Raw genomic sequence first — 27,216 nt, 5'->3', positions numbered from 1 at the left:
ACCGCCTGAACCGGGTTCACCATCACCGCCCGAACCGTGTTCACCATCAACGCCCGAATCGTGTTCACCATCACCGCCCTCGCCGGGTTCACCATTACCGCCCGAACAGTGTTCACCATCAACGCCCGCGCTGGGTTCACCGTCACCTTCTCACAGGGATCACCATCACCACCCGAACCGTGTTCACCTTCGCTGCCCGAACCGGGTTCACCATCACCGCCCGAACCGTGTTCACCATCAACGCCCGAATCGTGTTCACCATCACCGCCCTCGCCGGGTTCACCATTACCGCCCGAACAGTGTTCACCATCAACGCCCGAACCGAGTTCAACATCACCGCCCGCGCTGGGTTCACCATCACCGCCCGAACCATGTTCACTATCACCGCCCGAACCGTGTTCACCATCAGCGCCCGAACCATGTTCACCATCACCGCCCGAACCGGGTTCACCATCACCGCCTGAACCGTGTTCACCATCACCTACCTCGCCGTGTTCACCATCACCGCCCGAACCGGGTTCACCATCACCGCCTGAACCGTGTTCACCATCACCGCCCGAACCGTGTTCACCATCACCACCCTCGCCGGGTTCACCATCACCGCCCGAACCGTGTTCACGATCACCGCCCGCGCTGGGTTCACCATCACCGCCCGAACCATGTTCACTATCACCGCCCGAACCGTGTTCACCATCAGCGCCCGAACCGTGTTCACCATCACTGCCCGAACCGTGTTCACCATCACCGCCGGAACCGTGTTCACCATCACCGCCCGAACCGTGTTCACCATCACTGCCCACGCCGGGTTCACCATCACCGCCCGAACCGTGTTCACCATCACCGCCTTCGCCAGGGTCACCGTCACCTTCTCACCCGGATCACCATCACCGCCCGAACCGTGTTCACCTTCACTGCCCGAACCGGGTTCACCATCACCGCCCGAACCGCGTTCACCATCAAAGCCCGAATCGTGTTCACCATCATCGCACTCGCCGGGTTCACGATCACCGCCCGAACAGTGTTCACCATCAACGCCCGAACCGTGTTCACCATCACCGTCCGAACCTTGTTCACCTTCACCGCCCGTGCCGTGTTCACCATCACCTTCTCACCGGGATCACCATCAGCGCCCGAACCGTGTTCACCATCAACGCCCGAAACGTGTTCACCTTCGCTGCCCGAACCGGGTTCACCATCACCGCCCGAACCGTGTTCACCATCAACGCCCGAATCGTGTTCACCATCACCGCCCTCGCCGGGTTCACCATCACCGCCCGAACAGTGTTCACCATCAACGCCCGAACCGAGTTCAACATCACCGCCCGCGCTGGGTTCTCCATCACCGCCCGAACCATGTTCACTATCACCGCCCGAACCGTGTTCACCATCAGCGCCCGAACCATGTTCACCATCACCGCCCGAACCGGGTTCACCATCACCGCCTGAACCGTGTTCACCATCACCGCCTGAACCGTGTTCACCATCACCGCCCGAACCGGGTTCACCATCACCGCCTGAACCGTGTTCACCATCACCGCCCGAACTGTGTTCACCATCACTGCCCGCGCTGGGTTCACCATCACCGCCCGAACCATGTTCACGATCACCGCCCAATCCGTGTTCACCATCACCACCCTCGCCGCGTTCACCATCACCGCCCGAACCGTGTTCACCATCACCGCCCTCGCCGGGTTCACCATCACCGCCCGAACAGTGTTCACCATCAACGCCCGAACCGTGTTCACCATCACCACCCTCGCCGCGTTCACCATCACCGCCCGAACCGGGTTCACCATCACCGCCTGAACCGGGTTCACCATCACCGCCCGAACCGTGTTCACCATAACCGTCCGAACCGTGTTCACCATCACCGCCCGCGCTGGGTTCACCGTCACCTTCTCACAGGGATCACCATCACCACCCGAACCATGTTCACCTTCGCTGCCCGAACCGTGTTCACCATCAACGCCCGAATCGTGTTCACCATCACCGCCCGAACCGGGTTCACCATCACCGCCCGAACAGTGTTCACCATCAACGCCCGAACCGAGTTCAACATCACCGCCCGCGCTGGGTTCACCATCACCGCCCGAACCATGTTCACTATCACCGCCCGAACCGTGTTCACCATCAGCGCCCGAACCATGTTCACCATCACCGCCCGAACCGGGTTCACCATCACCGCCTGAACCGTGTTCACCATCACCGCCTGAACCGTGTTCACCATCACCGCCCGAACCGGGTTCACCATCACCGCCTGAACCGTGTTCACCATCACTGCCCGAACTGTGTTCACCATCACTGCCCGCGCTGGGTTCACCATCACCGCCCGAACCATGTTCACGATCACCGCCCAAACCGTGTTCACCATCACCACCCTCGCCTCGTTCACCATCACCGCCCGAACCGTGTTCACCATCACCGCCCTCGCCGGGTTCACCATCACCGCCCGAACAGTGTTCACCATCAACGCCCGAACCGAGTTCAACATCACCGCCCGCGCTGGGTTCTCCATCACCGCCCGAACCATGTTCACTATCACCGCCCGAACCGTGTTCACCATCAGCGCCCGAACCGTGTTCACCATCACCGCCCGAACCGTGTTCACCATCACCGCCTGAACCGTGTTCACCATCACCACCCTCGCCGTGTTCACCATCACCGCCCGAACCGGGTTCACCATCACCGCCTGAACCGTGTTCACCATCACATCCCGAACTGTGTTCACCATCACTGCCCGCGCTGGGTTCACCATCACTGCCCGAACCACGTTCACGATCACCGCCCAAACCGTGTTCACCATCACCACCCACGCCGGGTTCACCATCACCGCCCGAACCGTGTTCACCATCACCTCCCGCGCTGGGTTCACCATCACCGCCCGAACCATGTTCACTATCACCGCCCGAACCGTGTTCACCATCACCGCCCGAACCGTGTTCACCATCAGCGCCCGAACCGTGTTCACCAACACCGCCCGAACCGTGTTCACCATCACCGCCTGAACCGTGTTCACCATCACCACCCTCGCCGTGTTCACCATCACCGCCCGAACCGGGTTCACCATCACCGCCTGAACCGTGTTCACCATCACATCCCGAACTGTGTTCACCATCACTGCCCGCGCTGGGTTCACCATCACTGCCCGAACCACGTTCACGATCACCGCCCAAACCGTGTTCACCATCACCACCCTCGCCGGGTTCACCATCACCGCCCGAACCGTGTTCACCATCACCTCCCGTGCTGGGTTCACCATCACCGCCCGAACCATGTTCACTATCACCACCCGAACCGTGTTCACCATCAGCGCCCGAACCGTGTTCACCATCACCGCCCGAAACGTGTTCACCATCACCGCCCGAACCGTGTTCACCATCACCGCCCGAACCGGGTTCACCATCACCGCCTGAACCGTGTTCACCATCACCGCCCGCGCTGGGTTCTCCATCACCGCCCGAACCATGTTCACTATCACCGCCCGAACCGTGTTCACCATCAGCGCCCGAACCGTGTTCACCATCACCGCCCGAACCGTGTTCACCATCACCGCCTGAACCGTGTTCACCATCACCACCCTCGCCGTGTTCACCATCACCGCCCGAACCGGGTTCACCATCACCGCCTGAACCGTGTTCACCATCACATCCCGAACTGTGTTCACCATCACTGCCCGCGCTGGGTTCACCATCACTGCCCGAACCACGTTCACGATCACCGCCCAAACCGTGTTCACCATCACCACCCTCGCCGCGTTCACCATCACCGCCCGAAACGTGTTCACCATCACCACCCTCGCCGGGTTCACCATCACCGCCCGAACCGTGTTCACCATCACCTCCCGCGCTGGGTTCACCATCACCGCCCGAACCATGTTCACTATCACCGCCCGAACCGTGTTCACCATCAGCACCCGAACCGTGTTCACCATCACCGCCCGAAACGTGTTCACCATCACCGCCCGAACCGTGTTCACCATCAGCGCCCGAACCGTGTTCACCATCACCGCCCGAACCGTGTTCACCATCAGCGCCCGAACCGTGTTCACCATCACCGCCCGAACCGGGTTCACCATCACCGCCTGAACCGTGTTCACCATCACCGCCCGAACCGTGTTCACCATCACCACCCTCGCCGCGTTCACCATCACCGCCCGAACCGGGTTCACCATCACCGCCTGAACCGGGTTCACCATCACCGCCCGAACCGTGTTCACCATAACCGTCCGAACCGTGTTCACCATCACCGCCCGCGGTGGGTTCACCGTCACCTTCTCACAGGGATCACCATCACCACCCGAACCGTGTTCACCTTCGCTGCCCGAACCGGGTTCACCATCACCGCCCGAACGGTGTTCACCATCAACGCCCGAATCGTGTTCACCATCACCACCCGAACCGTGTTCACCATCACCGCCTGAACCGTGTTCACCATCACCACCCTCGCCGTGTTCACCATCACCGCCCGAACCGGGTTCACCATCACCGCCTGAAACGTGTTCACCATCACCGCCCGAACTGTGTTCACCATCACTGCCCGCGCTGGGTTCACCATCACCGCCCGAACCACGTTCACGATCACCGCCAAAACCGTGTTCACCATCACCACCCTCGCCGCGTTCACCATCACCGCCCGAACCGTGTTCACCATCACCACCCTCGCCGGGTTCACCATCACCGCCCGAACCGTGTTCACCATCACCGCCCGCGCTGGGTTCACCATCACCGCCCGAACCATGTTCACTATCACCGCCCGAACCGTGTTCACCATCAGCGCCCGAACCGTGTTCACCATCACCGCCCGAACCGTGTTCACCATCACCGCCTGAACCGGGTTCACCATCAGCGCCCGAACCGTGTTCACCATCACCGCCCGAACCGTGTTCACCATCAGCGCCCGAACCGTGTTCACCATCACCGCCCGAACCGCGTTCACCATCACCGCCTGAACCGTGTTCACCATCACCGACCGAACCGTGTTCACCATCACCGCCCGCGCTGGCTTCACCATCACCGCCCGAACCATGTTCACTATCACCGCCCGAACCGTGTTCACCATCAGCGCACGAACCGTGTTCACCATCACCGCCCGAACTGTGTTCACCATCACCGCCTGAACCGGGTTCACCATCAGCGCCTGAACCGTGTTCACCATCACCGCCCGAACCGTGTTCACCATCAGCGCCCGAACCGTGTTCAACATCACCGCCCGAACCGGGTTCACCATCACCGCCTGAACCGTGTTCACCATCACCGCCCGAACCGTGTTCACCATCACCACCCTCGCCGCGTTCACCATCACCGCCCGAACCGGGTTCACCATCACCGCCTGAACCGGGTTCACCATCACCGCCCGAGCCGTGTTCACCATAACCGTCCGAACCGTGTTCACCATCACCGCCCGCGCTGGGTTCACCGTCACCTTCTCACAGGGATCACCATCACCACCCGAACCGTGGTCACCTTCGCTGCCCGAACCGGGTTCACCATCACCGCCCGAACCGTGTTCACCATCAACGCCCGAATCGTGTTCACCATCACCGCCCTCGCCGGGTTCACCATTACCGCCCGAACAGTGTTCACCATCAATGCCCGAACCGAGTTCAACATCACCGCCCGCGCTGGGTTCACCATCACCGCCCGAAACATGTTCACTATCACCGCCCGAACCGTGTTCACCATCAGCGCCCGAACCATGTTCACCATCACCGCCCGAACCGGGTTCACCATCACCGCCTGAACCGTGTTCACCATCACCGCCTGAACCGTGTTCACCATCACCACCCTCGCCGTGTTCACCATCACCGCCCGAACCGTGTTCACCATCACCGCCTGAACCGTGTTCACCATCACCGCCCGAACTGTGTTCACCATCACTGCCCGCGCTGGGTTCACCATCACCGCCCGAACCATGTTCACGATCACCGCCCAAACCGTGTTCACCATCACCACCCTCGCCGCGTTCAGCATCACCACCCGAACCGTGTTCACCATCACCGCCCGCGCTGGGTTCACCATCACCGCCCGAACCATGTTCACTATCACCGCCCGAACCGTGTTCACCATCAGCGCCCGAACCGTGTTCACCATCAGCGCCCGAACCGTGTTCACCATCACCGCCCGAACCGTGTTCACTATCAGCGCCCGAACCGTGTTCACCATCACCGCCCGAACCGTGTTCACCATCAGCGCCCGAACCGTGTTCACCATCACCGCCCGAACCGGGTTCACCATCACCGCCTGAACCGTGTTCCCCATCACCGCCCGAACCGTGTTCACCATCACCACCCTCGCCGCGTTCACCATCACCGCCCGAAGCGGGTTCACCATCACCGCCTGAAACATGTTCACCATCACAGCCCGAACCTTGTTCACCATCACCGCCCACGCCGGGTTCACCATCACCGCCCGAACCGGGTTCACCATCAGCGCCCGAACCTTGTTCACTATCACCGCCCGAACCGTGTTCACCATCACCACCCTCGCCGCGTTCACCATCACCGCCCGAACCGTGTTCACCATCAGCGACCGAACCGTGTTCACTATCACCGCCCGAACCGTGTTCACCATCAGCGCCCGAACCGTGTTCACCATCACCGCCCGAACCGTGTTCACCATCACCGCCTGAACCGTGTTCACCATCACCGCCCGAACCGTGTTCACCATCACCACCCTCGCCGCGTTCACCATCACCGCCCGAACCGGGTTCACCAACACCGCCTGAACCATGTTCACCATCACCGCCCGAACCGTGTTCACCATCACCGCCCACGCCGGGTTCACCATCACCGCCCGAACCGTGTTCACCATCACCGCCTTCGCCGAGTTCACCATCATCGCCCGAACCGTGTTCACCATCACCGTCCGAACCTTGTTCACCATCACTGACTGCGCCGGGTTCACCATCACCTTCTCACCGGGATCACCATCACCGCCCGAACCGGGTTCACTATCACCGCCTGAACCGTGTTCACCATCACCGCCCGAACCGTGTACACCATCACCGCCCGCGCTGGGTTCACCATCACCGCCCGAACCATGTTCACTATCACCGCCCAAACCGTGTTCACCATCAGCGCCCGAACCGTGTTCACCATCACCGCCCGAACCGGGTTCACCATCACCGCCCGAACCGGGTTCACCATCACCGCCTGAACCGTGTTCACCATCACCGCCCAAACCGTGTTCACCATCACTGACCGCGCTGGGTTCACCATCACCGCCCGAACCATGTTCACGATCACCGCCCGAACCGTGTTCACCATCACCACCCTCGCCGCATTCACCATCACCGCCCGAACCGTTATCCCCATCACCACCCTCGCCGGGTTCACCATCACCGCCCGAACCATGTTCACTATCACCGCCCGAACCGTGTTCACCATCAGCGCCCGAACCGTGTTCACCATCACCGCCCGAACCGTGTGCACCATCACCACCCGAACCGTGTTCACCATCAGCGCCCGAACCGTGTTCACCATCACCGCCCGAACCGTGTTCACCATCAATGCCCGCGCTGGGTTCACCATCCCCGCCCGAACCATGTTCACGATCACCGCCCGAACCGTGTTCACCATCACCACCCTCGCCGCGTTCACCATCACCGCCCGAACCGTGTTCACCATCACCACCCTTGCCGGGTTCACCATCACCGCCCGAACCGTGTTCACCATCACCGCCTGAAACATGTTCACCATCACAGCCCGAACCTTGTTCACCATCACCGCCTGAAACATGTTCACCATCACAGCCCAAACCTTGTTCACCATCACCGCCTGAACCGTGTTCACCATCACCGCCCGAACCGTGTTCACCATCACCGCCTGAACCGTGTTCACCATCAGCGCCCGAACCGTGTTCACCATCACCGCCCGAACCGTGTTCACCATCAGCGCCCGAACCGTGTTCACCATCACCGCCCGAACCGGGTTCACCATCACCGCCTGAACCGTGTTCACCATCACCGCCCGAACCGTGTTCACCATCACCACCCTCGCCGCGTTCACCATCACCGCCCGAAGCGTGTTCACCATCACCGCCTGAAACATGTTCACCATCACAGCCCGAACCTTGTTCACCATCACCGCCCACGCCGGGTTCACCATCACCGCCCGAACCAGGTTCACCATCAGCGCCCGAACATTGTTCACTATCACCGCCCGAACCGTGTTCACCATCACCACCCTCGCCGCGTTCACCATCACCGCCCGAAGCGTGTTCACCATCACCGCCTGAAACATGTTCACCATCACAGCCCGAACCTTGTTCACCATCACCGCCCACGCCGGGTTCACCATCACCGCTCGAACCAGGTTCACCATCAGCGCCCGAACATTGTTCACTATCACCGCCCGAACCGTGTTCACCATCACCACCCTCGCCGCGTTCACCATCACCGCCCGAACCGTGTTCACCATCAGCGACCGAACCGTGTTCACTATCACCGCCCGAACCGTGTTCACCATCAGCGCCCGAACCGTGTTCACCATCACCGCCCGAACCGTGTTCACCATCACCGCCTGAACCGTGTTCACCATCACCGCCCGAACCGTGTTCACCATCACCACCCTCGCCGCGTTCACCATCACCGCCCGAACCGGGTTCACCATCACCGCCTTCGCCGGGTTCACCATCATCGCCCGAACCGTGTTCACCATCACCGTCCGAACCTTGTTCACCATCACCGACTGCGCCGGGTTCACCATCACCTTCTCACCGGGATCACCATCACCGCCCGAACCGGGTTCACCATCACCGCCTGAACCGTGTTCACCATCACTGCCCGAACCGTGTACACCATCACCACCCTCGCCGCGTTCAACATCACTGCCAAAACCGGGTTCACCATCACCGCCTGAACCGTGTTCACCATCACCGCCCGAACCGTGTTCACCATCACCACCCTCGCCGGGTTCACCATCACCGCACGAACCGTGTTCACCATCAACGCCCGAACCGAGTTCACCATCACCGCCCGCGCTGGGTTCACCATCACCGCCCGAACCATGTTCACTATCACCGCCCAAACCGTGTTCACCATCTGCGCCCGAACCGTGTTCACCATGACCGCCCGAACCGGGTTCACCATCACCGCCCGAACCGGGTTCACCATCACCGCCTGAACCGTGTTCACCATCACCGCCCGAACCGTGTTCACCATCACTGAACGCGCTGGGTTCACCATCACCGCCCGAACCATGTTCACGATCATCGAACGAACCGTGTTCACCATCACCACCCTCGCCGCGTTCACCATCACCGCCCGAACCGTGTTCCCCATCACCACCCTCGCCGGGTTCACCATCACCGCCCGAACCGTGTTCACTATCACCGCCCGAACCATGTTCACCATCAGCGCCCGAACCGTGTTCACCATCACCGCCCGAACCGTGTCCACCATCACCGCCCGAACCGTGTTCACCATCAGCGCCCGAACCGTGTTCACCATCACCGCCCGAACCGTGTTCACCATCAATGCCCGCGCTGGGTTCACCATCACCGCCCGAACCATGTTCACGATCACCGCCCGAACTGTGTTCACCATCACCACCCTCGCCGCGTTCACCATCACCGCCCGAACCGTGTTCACCATCACCACCCTCGCCGGGTTCACCATCACCGCCCGAGCCGTGTTCACCATAACCGTCCGAACCGTGTTCACCATCACCGCCCGCGCTGGGTTCACCGTCACCTTCTCACAGGGATCACCATCACCACCCGAACCGTGTTCACCTTCGCTGCCCGAACCGGGTTCACCATCACCGCCCGAACCGTGTTCACCATCAACGCCCGAATCGTGTTCACCATCACCGCCCTCGCCGGGTTCACCATTACCGCCCGAACAGTGTTCACCATCAACGCCCGAACCGAGTTCAACATCACCGCCCGCGCTGGGTTCACCATCACCGCCCGAACCATGTTCACTATCACCGCCCGAACCGTGTTCACCATCAGCGCCCGAACCATGTTCACCATCACCGCCCGAACCGTGTGCACCATCACCACCCGAACCGTGTTCACCATCAGCGCCCGAACCATGTTCACCATCCCTGCCCGAACCGGGTTCACCATCACCGCCCAAACCGTGTTCACCATCACCACCCTCGCCGCGTTCACCATCACCACCCGAACCGTGTTCACCATCACCGCCCGCGCTGGGTTCACCATCACCGCCCGAACCATGTTCACTATCACCGCCCGAACCGTGTTCACCATCAGCGCCCGAACCGTGTTCACTATCACTGCCCGAACCGTGTTCACCATCACCGCCCGAACCGTGTTCACCATCAGCGCCCGAACCGTGTTCACCATCACCGCCCGAACCGTGTTCACCATCAGCGCCCGAACCGTGTTCACCATCACCGCCCGAACCGGGTTCACCATCACCGCCTGAACCGTGTTCACCATCACCGCCCGAACCGTGTTCACCATCACCACCCTCGCCGCGTTCACCATCACCGCCCGAAGCGGGTTCACCATCACCGCCTGAAACATGTTCACCATCACAGCCCGAACCGTGTTCACCATCACCACCCTCGCCGCGTTCACCATCACCGCCCGAACCGGGTTCACCAACACCGCCTGAACCATGTTCACCATCACCGCCCACGCCGGGTTCACCATCACCGCCCGAACCGGGTTCACCATCAGCGCCCGAACCTTGTTCACTATCACCGCCCGAACGGTGTTCACCATCACCACCCTCGCCGCGTTCACCATCACCGCCCGAACCGTGTTCTCCATCAGCGACCGAACCGTGTTCACTATCACCGCCCGAACCGTGTTCACCATCAGCGCCCGAACCGTGTTCCCCATCACCGCCCGAACCGTGTTCACCATCACCGCCCGAACCGTGTTCACCATCACCGCCTGAACCGTGTTCACCATCACCGCCCGAACCGTGTTCACCATCACCACCCTCGCCGCGTTCACCATCACCGCCCGAACCGGGTTCACCAACACCGCCTGAACCATGTCAACCATCACCGCCCGAACCGTGTTTACCATCACCGCCCACGCCGGGTTCACCAGCACCGCCCGAACCGTGTTCACCATCACCGCCTTCGCCGAGTTCACCATCATCGCCCGAACCGTGTTCACCATCACCGTCCGAACCTTGTTCACCATCACTGACTGCGCCGGGTTCACCATCACCTTCTCACCGGGATCACCATCACCGCCCGAACCGGGTTCACTATCACCGCCTGAACCGTGTTCACCATCACCGCCTGAACCGTGTACACCATCACCGCCCGCGCTGGGTTCACCATCACCGCCCGAACCATGTTCACTATCACCGCCCAAATCGTGTTCACCATAAGCGCCCGAACCGTGTTCACCATCACCGCCCGAACCGGGTTCACCATCACCGCCCGAACCGGGTTCACCATCACCGCCTGAACCGTGTTCACCATCACCGCCCGAACCGTGTTCACCATCACTGACTGCGCTGGGTTCACCATCACCGCCCGAACCATGTTCACGATCACCGCCCGAACCGTGTTCACCATCACCACCCTCGCCGCATTCACCATCACCGCCCGAACCGTGTTCCCCATCACCACCCTCGCCGGGTTCACCATCACCGCCCGAACCGTGTTCACTATCACCGCCCGAACCGTGTTCACCATCAGCGCCCGAACCGTGTTCACCATCACCGCCCGAACCGTGTGCACCATCACCGCCCGAACCGTGTTCACCATCAGCGCCCGAACCGTGTTCACCATCACCGCCCGAACCGTGTTCACCATCAATGCCCGCGCTGGGTTCACCATCCCCGCCCGAACCATTTTCACGATCACCGCCCGAACCGTGTTCACCATCACCACCCTCGCCGCGTTCACCATCACCGCCCGAACCGTGTTCACCATCACCACCCTCGCCGGGTTCACCATCACCGCCCGAACCGTGTTCACCATCACCACCTGAAACATGTTCACCATCACAGCCCGAACCTTGTTCACCATCACCGCCTGAAACATGTTCACCATCACAGCCCGAACCTTGTTCACCATCACCGCCTGAACCGTGTTCACCATCACCGCCCGAACCGTGTTCACCATCACCGCCCGAACCTTGTTCACCATCAGCGCCCGAACCGTGTTCACCATCAGCGCCCGAACCGTGTTCACCATCACCGCCCGAACCGGGTTCACCATCACCGCCTGAACCGTGTTCACCATCACCGCCCGAACCGTGTTCACCATCACCACCCTCGCCGCGTTCACCATCACCGCCCGAAGCGTGTTCACCATCACCGTCTGAAACATGTTCACCATCACAGCCCGAACCTTGTTCACCATCACCGCCCACGCCGGGTTCACCATCACCGCCCGAACCAGGTTCACCATCAGCGCCCGAACATTGTTCACTATCACCGCCCGAACCGTGTTCACCATCACCACCCTCGCCGCGTTCACCATCACCGCCCGAACCGTGTTCACCATCAGCGACCGAACCGTGTTCACTATCACCGCCCGAACCGTGTTCACCATCAGCGCCCGAACCGTGTTCACCATCACCGCCCGAACCGTGTTCACCATCACCGCCTGAACCGTGTTCACCATAACCGCCCGAACCGTGTTCACCATCACCACCCTCGCCGCGTTCACCATCACCGCCCGAACCGGGTTCACCATCACCTCCTTCGCCGGGTTCACCATCACCGCCCGAACCGTGTTCACCATCACCGCCTGAACCGTGTTCACCATAACCGCCCGAACCGTGTTCACCATCACCACCCTCGCCGCGTTCACCATCACCGCCCGAACCGGGTTCACCATCACCGCCTTCGCCGGGTTCACCATCATCGCCCGAACCGTGTTCACCATCACCGTCCGAACCTTGTTCACCATCACCGACTGCGCCGGGTTCACCATCACCTTCTCACCGGGATCACCATCACCGCCCGAACCGGGTTCACCATCACCGCCTGAACCGTGTTCACCATCACCGCCCGAACCGTGTACACCATCACCACCCTCGCCGCGTTCAACATCACCGCCAGAACCGGGTTCACCATCACCGCCTGAACCGTGTTCACCATCACCGCCCGAACCGTGTTCACCATCACCACCCTCGCCGGGTTCACCATCACCGCACGAACCGTGTTCACCATCAACGCCCGAACCGAGTTCACCATCACCGCCCGCGCTGGGTTCACCATCACCGCCCGAACCATGTTCACTATCACCGCCCAAACCGTGTTCACCATCAGCGCCCGATCCGTGTTCACCATAACCGCCCGAACCGTGTTCACCATCACCGCCCGAACCGGGTTCACCATCACCGCCCGAACCGGGTTCACCATCACCGCCCGAACCGTGTTCACCATCACTGAACGCGCTGGGTTCACCATCACCGCCCGAACCATGTTCACGATCACCGCCCGAACCGTGTTCACCATCACCACCCTCGCCGCGTTCACCATCACCGCCCGAACCGTGTTCCCCATCAACACCCTCGCCGGGTTCACCATCACCGCCCGAACCGTGTTCACTATCACCGCCCGAACCGTGTTCACCATCAGCGCCCGAACCGTGTTCACCATCACCGCCCGAACCGTGTCCACCATCACCGCCCGAACCGTGTTCACCATCAGCGCCCGAACCGTGTTCACCATCACCGCCCGAACCGTGTTCACCATCAACGCCCGAACCGTGTTCACCATCACCACCCTCGACGCGTTCACCATCACCGCCCGAACCGTGTTCACCATCACCACCCTCGCCGGGTTCACCATCACCGCCCTAGCCGTGTTCACCATAACCATCTGAACCGTGTTCACCATCACCGCCCGCGCTGGGTTCACCGTCACCTTCTCACAGGGATCACCATCACCACCCGAACCGTGTTCACCTTCGCTGCCCGAACCGGGTTCACCATCACCGCCCGAACCGTGTTCACCATCAACGCCCGAATCGTGTTCACCATCACCGCACTCGCCGGGTTCACCATTACCGCCCGAACAGTGTTCACCATCAACGCCCGAACCGAGTTCAACATCACCGCCCGCGCTGGGTTCACCATCACCGCCCGAACCATGTTCACTATCACCGCCCGAACCGTGTTCACCATCAGCGCCCGAACCATGTTCACCATCACCGCCCGAACCGGGTTCACCATCACCGCCTGAACCGTGTTCACCATCACCGCCTGAACCGTGTTCACCATCACCACCCTCGCCGTGTTCACCATCACCGCCCGAACCGTGTTCACCATCACCGCCTGAACCGTGTTCACCATCACCGCCCGAACTGTGTTCACCATCACTGCCCGCGCTGGGTTCACCATCACCGCCCGAACCATGTTCACGATCACCGCCCAAACCGTGTTCACCATCACCACCCTCGCCGCGTTCACCATCACCACCCGAACCGTGTTCACCATCACCGCCCGCGCTGGGTTCACCATCATCGCCCGAACCATGTTCACCATCACCGCCCGAACCGTGTTCACCATCACCGCCCGAACCGTGTTCACCATCAGCGCCCGAACCGTGTTCACCATCACCGCCCGAACCGTGTTCACCATCAGCGCCCGAACCGTCTTCACCATCACCGCCCGAACCGGGTTCACCATCACCGCCTGAACCGTGTTCACCATCACCGCCCGAACCGTGTTCACCATCACCACCCTCGCCGCGTTCACCATCACCGCCCGAAGCGGGTTCACCATCACCGCCTGAAACATGTTCACCATCACAGCCCGAACCTTGTTCACCATCACCGCCCACGCCGGGTTCACCAACACCGCCCGAACCGGGTTCACCATCAGCGCCCGAACCTTGTTCACTATCACCGCCCGAACCGTGTTCACCATCACCACCCTCGCCGCGTTCACCATCACCACCAGAACCGTGTTCACCATCAGCGACCGAACCGTGTTCACTATCACTGCCCGAACCGTGTTCACCATCAGCGCCCGAACCGTGTTCACCATCACCGCCCGAACCGTGTTCACCATCACCGCCTGAACCGTGTTCACCATCACCGCCCGAACCGTGTTCACCATCACCACCCTCGCCGCGTTCACCATCACCGCCCGAACCGGGTTCACCAACACCGCCTGAACCATGTTCACCATCACCGCCCGAACCGTGTTCACCATCACCGCCCACGCCGGGTTCACCATCACCGCCCGAACCGTGTTCACCATCACCGCCTTCGCCGAGTTCACCATCATCGCCCGAACCGTGTTCACCATCACCGTCCGAACCTTGTTCACCATCACTGACTGCGCCGGGTTCACCATCACCTTCTCACCGGGATCACCATCACCGCCCGAACCGGGTTCACTATCACCGCCCGAACCGTGTTCACCATCAGCGCCCGAACCGTGTTCACCATCACCGCCCGAACCGTGTGCACCATCACCGCCCGAACCGTGTTCACCATCAGCGCCCGAACCGTGTTCACCATCACCGCCCGAACCGTGTTCACCATCACCGCCCGAACCGTGTGCACCATCACCGCCCGAACCGTGTTCACCATCAGCGCCCGAACCGTGTTCACTATCACCGCCCGAACCGTGTTCACCATCAGCGCCCGAACCCTGTTCACCATCACCGCCCGAACCGTGTTCACCATCACCACCTGAACCGTGTTCACCATCACCGCCCGAACCGTGTTCACCATCACCACCCTCACCGCGTTCACCATCACCGCCCGAACCGGGTTCACCATCACCGCCTGAACCATGTTCACCATCACCGCCCGAACCGTTTTCACCATCACCGCCCACGCCGGGTTCACCATCACCGCCCGAACCGTGTTCACCATCACCGCCTTCGCCGGGTTCACCATCATCGCCCGAACCGTGTTCACCATCACCGTCCGAACCTTGTTCACCATCACCGCCCGCGCCGGGTTCACCATCACCTTCTCACCGGGATCACCATCACCGCCCGAACCGGGTTCACCATCACCACCTGAACCGTGTTCACCATCACCGCCCGAACCGTGTACACCATCAACACCCTCGCCGCGTTCAACATCACCGCCCGAACCGGGTTCACCATCACCGCCTGAACCGTGTTCACCATCACCGCCCGAACCGTGTTCACCATCACCACCCTCGCCGGGTTCACCATCACCGCCCGAACCGTGTTCACCATCAACGCCCGAATCGTGTTCACCATCACCGCCCTCGCCGGGTTCACCATCACCGCCCGAACAGTGTTCACCATCAACGCCCGAACCGAGTTCACCATCACCGCCCGCGCTGGGTTCACCATCACCGCCCGAACCATGTTCACTATCACCGCACGAACCTTGTTCACCATCAGCGCCCGAACCGTGTTCACCATCACCGCCCGATCCGGGTTCACCATCACCGCCTGAACCGTGTTCACCATCACCGCCCGAACCGTGTTCACCAACCCCACCCTCGCCGCGTTCACCATCACCGCCCGAACCGGGTTCACCATCACCGCTTGAACCGTGTTCACCATCACCGCCCGAACCGTGTTCGCCATCACTGCCCACGCCGGGTTCACCATCACCGCCCGAACCGTTCACCATCACCGTCCGAACCATGTTCACCATCACCGCCCGCGCTGGGTTCACCATCACCGCCCGAACCATGTTCGCTATCACCGCCCGAACCGTGTTCACCATCAGCGCCCGAACCGTGTTCACCATCACTGCCCGAACCGGGTTCACCATCACCGCCTGAACCGTGTTCACCATCACCGCCCGAACTGTGTTCACCATCACCATCCTCGCCGCGTTCACCATCACCGCCCGAACCGGGTTCACCATCACCGCCTGAACCGTGTTCACCATCACCGCCCGAACCGTGTTCACCATCACCGCCCACGTCGGGTTCACCATCATCGCCCGAACCGTGTTCACCATCACCGCCCGAACCGTGTTCACCTTCACTGCCCAAACCGGGTTCACCATCACCGCCCGAACCGGGTTCACCATCAACGCCTGAATCGTGTTCACCATCATCGCCCTCGCCGGGTTCACCATCACCGCCCGAACAGTGTTCACCATCAACGCCCGAACCGTGTTCACCATCACCGCCTTCGCCGGTTTCACCATCATCGCCCGAACCGTGTTCACCATCACCGTCCAAACCTTGTTCACCTTCACCGCCCGTACCGAGTTCACCATCACCGCCCGCGCTGGGTTCACCATCACCGCCCGAACCATGTTCACTATCACCGCCCGAACCGTGTTCACCATCAGCGCCCGAACCGTGTTCACCATCACCGCCCGAACTGGGTTCACCATCACCGCCTGAACCGTGTTCACCATCACCGCCCGAACCGTGTTCACCATCCCCACCCTCGCCGCGTTCACCATCACCGCCCGATCCATGTTCACCATCACTGCCCGAACCGTGTTCACCATCACTGCCCACGCCGGGTTCACCATCACCGCCCGAACCGTGTTCACCATCACCGTCCGAACTGTGTTCACCATCACCGCCTGCGCCGGGTTCACCGTCATCTTCTCAGCGGGATCACCATCACCGCCCGAACCGTGTTCACCTTCACTGCCCGAACCGGGTTCACCATCACCGCCCCAACCGGGTCCACCATCATCGCCCGAACCGTGTTCACAATCACCGTCCGAACCTTGTTCACCATCACCGCCCGCGCCGGGTTCACCATCAACTTCTCACCGGGATCACCATCAACGCCCGAATCGTGTTCACCATCATCGCCCTCGCCGGGTTCACCATCACCGCCCGAACCATGTTCACCATCACCGCCTTCGCCGGGTTCACCATCATCGCCCGAACCGTGTTCACCATCACCGTCCGAACCTTGTTCACCATCACTGCAGTTCTGACACATAATCTTTCCTTTATTAACCATTATTCAGAAGTAAATATAGAATACATAATACTGGACGAGCTGAGAGTGTCTGTTAAATTGAGCTGCCTAATGATTCTTATCTAGACTTTTCTCATTAAAGTGTTTGGATTCTATCTAACGAAAGATTGGAGAAGCGTACCTTAAAGCACGTTTGAAAGAGACAGGATCCAGTTCAGATCGAGAAGGTCCTATGGTTCCTCCTTTGGGTTATATATTGTATCATTAGATATTGGGCGGAATGGGCACACTCCTGGACATAAGACGCTCGGACCATTGACAGGACAGAACGCCAGAGAATATCCAAGGCAGACCTCATTAGCTGGATCTGATGGACATCCTGTGACATCACTGACAATAAAAGGAAGACTTTCATTTCTATAGCGCCTTTCACAACCTTCGGATGTCCCAAAGCGCGTTACAGCCAATGAAGTACTTTTTGAAGCGTAGTCACCATTGTACTGAAGGACAAATGATGCAGCACATGGGGGCACCACTGAGAATGCAACACTCGCTCAGTACTGGATCGCAGCGTCAACAGATTATGAGCTCAATCTTCGGGCTCAAACTCGCAGCCTTCTAGCCAGAGGCAAGAGTGTTTGCAATTGTGTCTCAGTGTTTCATCATCTGTCTGTCTCCTATTTCAGCATAACATGAGAAAGGATGTACTTTGTTCAAACCTAATACTGTAATACTGAAGGGTTAAGGCTGTGTACTGCTATACGCAGCCAAGTTTCAGAGACAGTTTTATTACAGTAAAGTTGCACATAATGGGAAACAAGAGCAAATGTATTGCCAAGTCTGTGGGCATTTGTGTGTTGTCTAAACGTTTAAAGTGAGGGTTTTAAAACTGCAGAGTAAATGAAGGATTAAACCAGCAAATGCAGCATGTAACTTGCTGTGTTGTGTGATGTGCGAGAGCACGCTGTCAGCAACACTGCTCGCAGCTCACGGCCAGCCCTAGGCCCAAGCCACAAACTCTGAAATGTAGCTGCATGCAAGGCCAGCACTCCAACCAAAGACCTGTCGCTACACGCCACCACTCCGCAGACGCTGGTCACTAGGTCCATTCTTGAAGGACACTAAAGAAAAAATATGAATCAACTTCTCAGAGTGGGAAAGCCTTAAATATCTAGGAATCAATTGTGAGGAGTATTAAGTAATCCTAAGCCTCCCTCGCTCCTTCGCCGAATGGTGGATGGCCTCAGGGAAGGAATGTTACTTGGGAAGATTCTCGAGGCTTGGTTAATTGTATAATAACAGTTCCTTGGGGAAGAGCAGTCCCACTCTGATGTATTTGGTACTGCACTTTCGAATAAAGCTCAGTAAACCAACCATAGAGGGTCACAACTCCTTGACGAATCCTGCTTTTCAGAAAGCCTGGCTGGATCTCGAGTGATGCTGGAGTGGCGATCATTAGCCATAATATGCTCAATATGTTGCAATAATCAGTAGCTGGGGGCCGGGGTATAGCTGGAGGTTGGCTTTGTGGTATTTGCAGGCACTCCAGTAATGACCCCACGAGGTAATGAACTGTTGTAACCTTAGTCCATTTATTGCAGCTCCTGAGTGAAGGTACAGTAAGGTGAGCTCCCTTTTATACCTGGTTACCTGTTGTGTACAGGTAACCCCTAGGTCTCCACCAGTTGCACCCTCTTGTGGTACAGGCATAGTGTATACAGTGTGAGGGTACATTCATTGGTCTTATGTAACTGTACATTGAGTGTACAGGGTATATACATACACAACATCACTCCCCCCTCAGTCTTGTGCCACTGTGTGCTCTGGCCTTTGATTTGAGTGCCCAAAGCCCTTGCACTTTGTCTGTGTTTGGGAACGGCTCTCGCCCTGTGGACCTCCAAGTCCTTATTACCACAACATTGGGAAATAGTCAGCAGTGGACGGTTGGAGGTTGCAGGAGGTTCTAGGTGTGATCCATGTGTGTCCATGGCGACATACATCCATTTCCCCCCCCACCCCCATACATAGACCATGTGTGTGGCTCGACAGTTGTATTTACAAACATGTACAAAAAATAGGATTGGTTACATGACTGTTTGGGTTCTGCAGTAGTGGAACAAGTACATTTTACAGGTAAGGTACATATGTGGTATCAGAGTCTTGCCCTGGGGTGTAGGTGCAGGTGGGTGAGGACACTTGTTCCAGAGTGACCGGACTGTGCCCAGGTTGTCTGATGGTGGCGCTGTGCCCCCTGCCAGCTGGGTGGGCTCGGATCACTCACCTGGCTGAGTCTGGCGGCCTTTGCTGTTGCCTAGTGGTGGGCAGAACCACAGGAATGTGTGGCCTCCCTGTCCTCCTTTGAGGGCTGCAGGGTCTCCCTGCTGTCCTTCAGCGGCAGTGGGAGCCTGGTCATCCCAGGTCCTGTCGGGAGGGCTGGATGTTGCTGACCTCTTGCTCCCGGTGCTGACCCTGGTGGCCAGAGAGGTAGAGCCAACCTCGGGCAGGGTACCAGCAGTGGTGCCTGTGCTGTCCGCTGATCGCTAGCCCTGCAGTGGGTATGCTCCCACTGTGTGTGTCCACACTCCCTGGGGCATCACTTTGGTCCTGGAGGTGCAGGCTACATGATTGGGTAGCCCGCTGGACCTGGGTGCTTCAAACGGGTTTTGCTGACGTGCATCTTGAACCCGGCATCACAAATTATTCCATCGTTTACATACATTGGCTCCGATCGCTTTCAGGTACGAGTTCACATTTGCCAATTACATCTTTACACTCAATTACATGTTTTCCCTGTATATTACCAGCATCGCTGTAGAATGTTACATTTAGATACTTGTGTTCATCAATTACACCTTTTCCGTATATCCTACCGGCATCGCTGTTCAATGGTACAGTTAAATACTTGCATTTGTTAATTACATGTCTCACATTAATATCACTGGCATCTCTGTACAAAAAGTGGAACTGTCCCTTTAATTGTTCTGGGTTGCCGGTCTCCTTTAAGAGGGCCTTGCAATCTTTACGCCAATCCGGTTCGCTGCTCAACATCACATGTTGCTCCCTCAATGCTGCCCCTCGTGGTCTGATCGAAGCCATCTTGATTTCAGGCACGTCGCCTCGTGGTGCGGGGCCATCTTTTCCTTCTCCTTGAGGTAGGCTGCGGTGATCCTTCTCTCCCCAGGGTCTGCCACTGAAGCCGGGGATTTACCTTCTGCGTCAATCTTCTCCCTCCTGAGTCCTGCCACGGCCCGGAAGGTGAGGTCTGTCCGTTCGGGTTGGATCATCTCACTGTTGGGTAGTGCGGTCTGTGTCGTCACCGCACAGTTGAGCTGGACGGTAGGATCTTCAGGTGCTGCGATGGATACAAATTTGGGGCCGCCTAGGATGTCGATCGCCGGGGCCTGGAGGCTTTCCCAGCTCCAACAGATTTGGATTTGTTTCGTCCAACTTCTTCCTAGCAGCGATGGACCATCACCAGCAACGATCCACAAAGGTAACTTGTACATCGCACTGCGTAGCACACCTGGCCATCCACGCTGCCGACGACTGGGATGGTGTTGTTTGTGTAGGTGAGCAGCTTCGCCTGGATTGGGAGCATTTTGCGTTGTTCGATAGGATTGTCCCAGAGTATCTTGAAGGCTGCCTGGTTCATCAGCGATTGGCTCGCCCCTGTGTCGAGACTGGAACACCGTTGATTTCAATTTCTATCTTCAACGGGGAACTCTCGGCGGAGCAGGTATACACTCCGTACACCTCTTCCTGGGGCTGAGCTGCCTCCTGGACTTTCACTTCATCTTCATCAGCGCTGGAGCCCCGGTAATCGGCCAACTCTTCAGCGACTCGGTGAGTAAAATTTCTTTTATCAATTCGCTGTAGGTGGCCTTTAGTGTTACAGCCCTTGTAAGTATAGTCTCTGTATTTACATTGGTGGGCCCTGTGACTTCCTCCACAGCACCAGCATGGGGCTGGCTGGTTGGCCCCCTGCGGTGGACTCAGGGTTGCGGGGCTTGGGGTCGCAGTCTTACCTCTGAAAGGCACCATTCAGTTCACTGTACTTGCCGGGTTAGAGTCCTGGGGTTGAGTCATTATCCTTCCAGAATCGCAGGCCGAGACCATGAACGCTTGTGTTAGCATTAGTGTTTTCTCAGAAGAATCACTCAACACTCAGAGTCGGTTCCAACGCCTGGCGGCCTTTATTACGCTCAGCGGGGAGGAAAAACTCAGGACCGTATCCAGGTTTCTCTCCACCGAACAAAGGGTTACATGCACCTTTATATGTTTCACAACAGTTACAAAACAGTTTACTACAGCTACACAGCCCATCACGGCTGGACACAAGCCAATCACAATGATTATAGATTACATATAGGTTCTTTTAACCCAATAGAATTCCCCTAGTATCTAGGGAACCATATGTTCGGTTATTGTCAGCTTGGGCTGATCGATGACTTTATAGGTTCTCTCACTAGTTCTTTCATCTGGGAGAAATAATTGGTTTATGACCTTGTTTACAGGAGATGGTTTCCCTCTTATCTTTCTTCCTGGGGAATTAATTGGTTTATGACCTTGTTCACAGGAGATGGTTTCCTTCTTATCTCTGTCTTCCCGCATCCCAGGCATTCCTACAGTGGGCCTCACAGGGTTATTGCTTGGTCATTGAACGTTCAACAGTTCACAGCTTGACTACCTGATTTCCCATCATGCCTGGGCAGCCATTTTATGTGTGGCCACTTTAAACTTATATGCGTTTAGATATATCTAGCAGGTGCCTAATGCCTAGTATTCTGGTATATTCTAAAGGTGCCTACCTCCTACAACAACTCCCCCTTTCGGTAAAGGGACTAGTCCTAGTCCCCTTTTAACCGACCATTCGACCTTTATTAGATTTTGTGCACGGCCCGGTACTCCCTGCCTCAACGTGCTGGCCAGTCACGCGGTTTCAGGAGTCCCGGTTGCTTAAATCGAATTGACAAAAGCCAAATCCTCCTGCCCCTTTATTAAACAGGCTTGTTTAGTATCCGGGGAACGGTGATTTGTCCATCTTCATTGTGAGTGGTGTCTGCATGCCTGGCAGGCCATTACGCCCCATGTTATTGCTAAGATCAATTGTATCCCGACCAGTATATGTGAAATTATTCGAATCCATGGTTGGATGTTCACATTTATTCCCCAGTCCCAGACTTTTCTCCACCAACTCTGACTTTGTAAGTCTACCTCGGTATCTTCTTCCAGTTCTTTGATTTTAGTTTGTAGTTGGTGGTAGAGCTTTACGGATTGACCCACTCTGAGCCTCAACTCTCATAATACTTCGGTTAGATGTGGGATAAGGACCTGATCTGGCTCGTCATAATCCTACAAATGATCATGGAGCTGATCGGTTACCTCAATAACTTCGGACTTCCGGTGCCTAACCTGGGTGATATGCGCTTGCCCGATCGCGACAGGTCGTAGTGGTGTAAAGCAAAAGTTCGGCTGTGGTATAGGGCACTGCAGGTCATTATACTGGAATGAACGCTCAGTAGTAGAGATGCAGTATCTTCCCTTCCCTCCGTAGCCTGCCCTCGCGAAGTGCATGTGTGCGGGCACTATTTCTAGTACACACCCGTCGGTTCGGTTAAACCCGCACTCGTCTAGCTCCCCTCGGCCCACCAGGTGAGGGCATACTGTGATTTCCCCCTTTTGCTTGCAATCTGCTAGGGAAATCCCGGTAAGTATGTTGTTTCGACGAACGGCAGAGGTGGTGGTCAGGTAGTAGCGTATGGAGACATTTTCCCGTATTATTCCGATATTCTCTCGTTGGTATAGGGGGAATGGCCCTGAGTCCGGCGTGGCTATAGGGATCATCAGGACTATCCCTATCCCGGTAGTCCTACCCATCTGGCAATCTGGAATTGCTGGGTATACTCTGGTCAGTCCCTTCAGAGTACAATTATCCAGTGTCCCCCTTTGGTTAGCCAACTGAGCTAAATGTGAACTGTCTATCCAATCGGGTACGTCCCCGCGTTGGATCTGGTCGAGATTGTGGCGGATCTGTCCCACCATCCACAGACCATAAGCGTGACAGAGTTGCCCCTGTCTTTGCTTTCCCTGTATCTTCCTGTTCTCTATCAATGAGGTGATTGATGGTTCTGGCGTGAGCTTCCAGGACTGAGATGCCATCCAGCTGGATTTTGGCACCCTCCTTTCCTAGGTTGGCTTGGTCTTCCTGGTTTTGCTCCACCCTCTCCAATAACCCCTTCATCACCCCTCCAAGCTGTTCCACCCTCTCATTTAATCCTTGTATGTCTATCGAGTTCACTACGGAGGTCCCTGTATTGAAAACGGTAGCAACATCATTGACTATTTCCCTCTTCATCCTGGGGACTAACCCCTGTCCCCGGAACCTACTGGCACCCATTGCATCGGCAGCCTGCTGCATTACAACTTTACTTAATACATTGTACATCTTCCTTGACTGTTCTGTACAGTATTCCGGCATCTGGATGCCTGAAATATTGATCAGAACAGGCACAATTTCATGTTTAACATTATCATACAACAGTTCCCCCTCATTGTACATTACAATCCCATTCTCTGGTCCCTTCGTAGTTATGGGGCAAGGCAGTTCCTCGGGCAATGTAGTGATTCTTATGGGGCGCGGTGTCGGAGGGGGTGAGAAACATACATACAATGATATTGCAGCCGCCCCCGCCTCCTCGTAATACCCACACAGCCCCATTCCCTTCTTGCGGATGACTGATTGCTGGGATTGTCCCGGAGGCGCGCAAATTATGCCGAAAGTACATTCATCAGGCCCTTTGACATCCCTCCGTTTAATGCATCTGCTCCTTATACCCGTGGAGCACTGTACACATACTCTTATTCTTATTAGGATTCTTATTAGGATTCACTTGTAACCATGCATTAAAATAAGTCCTGTCCTTGCTCCAGTCCTTGGCTGCTGGGATGCACATTCCGTCCGTTAAATTAAACAAGACTCCATAGTTCATGTAGTTGTTTATTTCCAGCGTGCTCTGCTGTCCGTCGGTGTTGCCCAGGGTACGTGCATGTCGCAGGGCTATCCATATTACGAGTAGCGCCTTTCGTATTCCCATTCCGGTAAGTATTATCTGTAATTTTAAACAGACGGCCTGGTCGTCACCAGGGGTTAAGTTTTTTGCTCTACGAGTGTCCCTGTCACCCTGCAAAATCAGAAGCACAAGGTTATAATCGAACCATTTCGAGCTGAACCTGTAGGGTGTGCGCCCGTGTCTTTACCCACTTAAATATTATCCAAACTCCTATGACCAAGGCCAAAGCTATTCCTCCAAACATCGTTGTCTGCTTTACCGTTAGGTTGGGTTTGTGGACTACACCTACCCACCGTGGGGTACATTGGCTCTATTGCCAGAGGTGATGGTGCTATGGCTGCGCACTGCACTATCCGTCTAGTCCCGTTATCTCTTCCAGCCTGTTTATCTTAGCTTTTAACTCTTCAATTTGTTTTATTGAGTATCTATTTCTTTATTGTATCAGGCAAGTATTATTACATAAGCTAGTTCTGTTTTTATTTTTGTTTCCTCTGTTAGGTGAGTCTTTTTTTTCCTATTAAGAAATCCAAATTAATAATGTTCAGTATAAAACGGCTGTCAATGGAAAGGGTTAACACTTGTCCAGGTTTGTAAGAAGACCTGATGTCATTACGTGACTTCACGTAATCATCTGAAAAAAAGTCTTTGTGCCTTCAAAACTGGCTTCGAAATTAGGAATCCGTTAAAAACAGCATAAATCATTAGAGTAAACTCCAATGTTTTCTGAGCTTCTAATTCAAGTACTTGCCAAATAATTTTTAAAAAAAATTGTTTTAAAACAAGACCACACATACAATAGCAATTTTGTTTACTGAAATTCAGTTCTGTTTTTTTTTATTTCTCTCTTTCTCCTCGTTATCTTCAAAACCCTCCTGCTTGTTTAGACTGTTCGGGACTTTTTTTGATAAACACTGTCCATTTTGGAAATCTTTTCAAACTGCATTGAAACTTTTTCATAATTTAAAATTCGAATCCATGTAGAGTGTTTTTTACTTATTCCAATTTTTTTTTTCCTTCTAATTAAACCAATATCTTTTTCACAGCAAACATCAACTAGTATTTAGTAAGTTATGTCTTTTTCCATTTAGTCCGTTACATCTTTTTTTTCTTTCTTCAAATTAGGTTTTGTATTTTACACGGAGGGTTCGTAACTCCATAGAGTTGTTAATTTAAAATCATTTGTTTACTTTGAAAGTGGCGTCTTTATCTTTTTCTTTTTTTTCATAACTGGAATGGAGTCCAGCTTTGAGAGTTTGAGGGCTGCCTTTCATTATCTCAAAATGCTCCAGTTTCAAAGTCGTTACTAAAGCTTGCTGTTTTTAACATTTTCCAAAAGTTCCTTTTACACCTTCGCAGATAGCTCGCCACTTGCCCAGGAGTTTGACCTGATCAGATTTAATTTAATCTTTTTCTTTTTTTTGAATCCACCTCAGTATTTTCTGTGCCTTCTCTGAATATTTCAAAAATCCCAATTCAAACTTTGTAATTTCAATCTTTATTTAAAACTTTTTTTTTTTGCTAGAAGCTCTTTTTTTTTTAAAGCATTCTTTATCTCATTCCGTGACTAAATTTATGTCTTTCAACCCAATCAATCATTGCATGTTTTCTTTCGGCAAGTAAGTGAGCGTGTTAAATAAATCTTTTGCTCAACAAACCTATCCTTTATTTGTTTATTTTCCTAGCTCCGTAACTTATCATCCGAATAAATCCACACCTGCGTTTCTAACTTAAATGTCTTAAAACTTCCCACATACAGGACAACACTACAAAGGGTTAAAAAAAGACTTTCACTCTGTTTCTAAAATAAACAGACACTTGCATTCCTCTTCCAACCAGGCTTTCGGAACATGAAAACATAAAAAATTCATTCCGCAGTCAAAAATCACACAGGCACTTCTCATTTAATACACACGTTCATAAAAGTCTCTCTTCTTTCCTATTAATCTTTTTCTTTGGCTGGTTCTATTCCTCTTCCATACTTCACTTAAGACAATCACCGTCAGTTTTTTTTTTTTTCTTTTTGACTTTCCGTTCCTTCTCCCACCATTCCCTTTGCTTTGCTGGTAGTTCCTGAGGATTCCACCCTGAGCTAATCATTTTTTTTTTTCGATTAGCTTCTTTTGTTTTTTTTTTCCGCCAGGTGGCGGGTAATGGACCCTTCTGATCCCCACTCGAGGTTACTTGCTTTCATGGCCATTCCTGGGTAGGACTAGTACCGTTAGGAATCTACTCTCAGAGGTCCGCTTTCTACCCAGCGTAACTTGTAGTAAACCGTCTCCTAGCTACTGTCAGGTCACAAGTTCTGCTGTTACACAAACTTATACAATTCTTAAAATGCGTTTAAGCAATTCCCGCAGTG

General features: G+C 55.9%; 1 protein-coding gene across 1 annotated transcript; it reads right to left on the bottom strand.

Annotated features, from left to right (window-relative positions):
* Nucleotides 1-861: 861 nt before the first annotated feature.
* LOC139263729 (uncharacterized) lies at nt 862-8,512 on the bottom strand. Its single transcript, XM_070879761.1, has 3 exons — nt 8,165-8,512; nt 6,654-6,908; nt 862-1,104 (listed from the first exon to the last, which is right to left on the bottom strand). The coding sequence occupies exons 1-3, from the start codon at nt 8,510-8,512 to the stop codon at nt 862-864; spliced, it is 846 nt and encodes a 281-aa protein (XP_070735862.1).
* Between the last annotated feature and the right edge of the window lie 18,704 nt (nt 8,513-27,216).

This window comes from Pristiophorus japonicus, chromosome 5 (assembly GCF_044704955.1).
Source record: "Pristiophorus japonicus isolate sPriJap1 chromosome 5, sPriJap1.hap1, whole genome shotgun sequence".
Taxonomy (NCBI): Eukaryota; Metazoa; Chordata; class Chondrichthyes; family Pristiophoridae; genus Pristiophorus; species Pristiophorus japonicus.
This window is presented reverse-complemented; position numbering and strand designations above follow the sequence as displayed.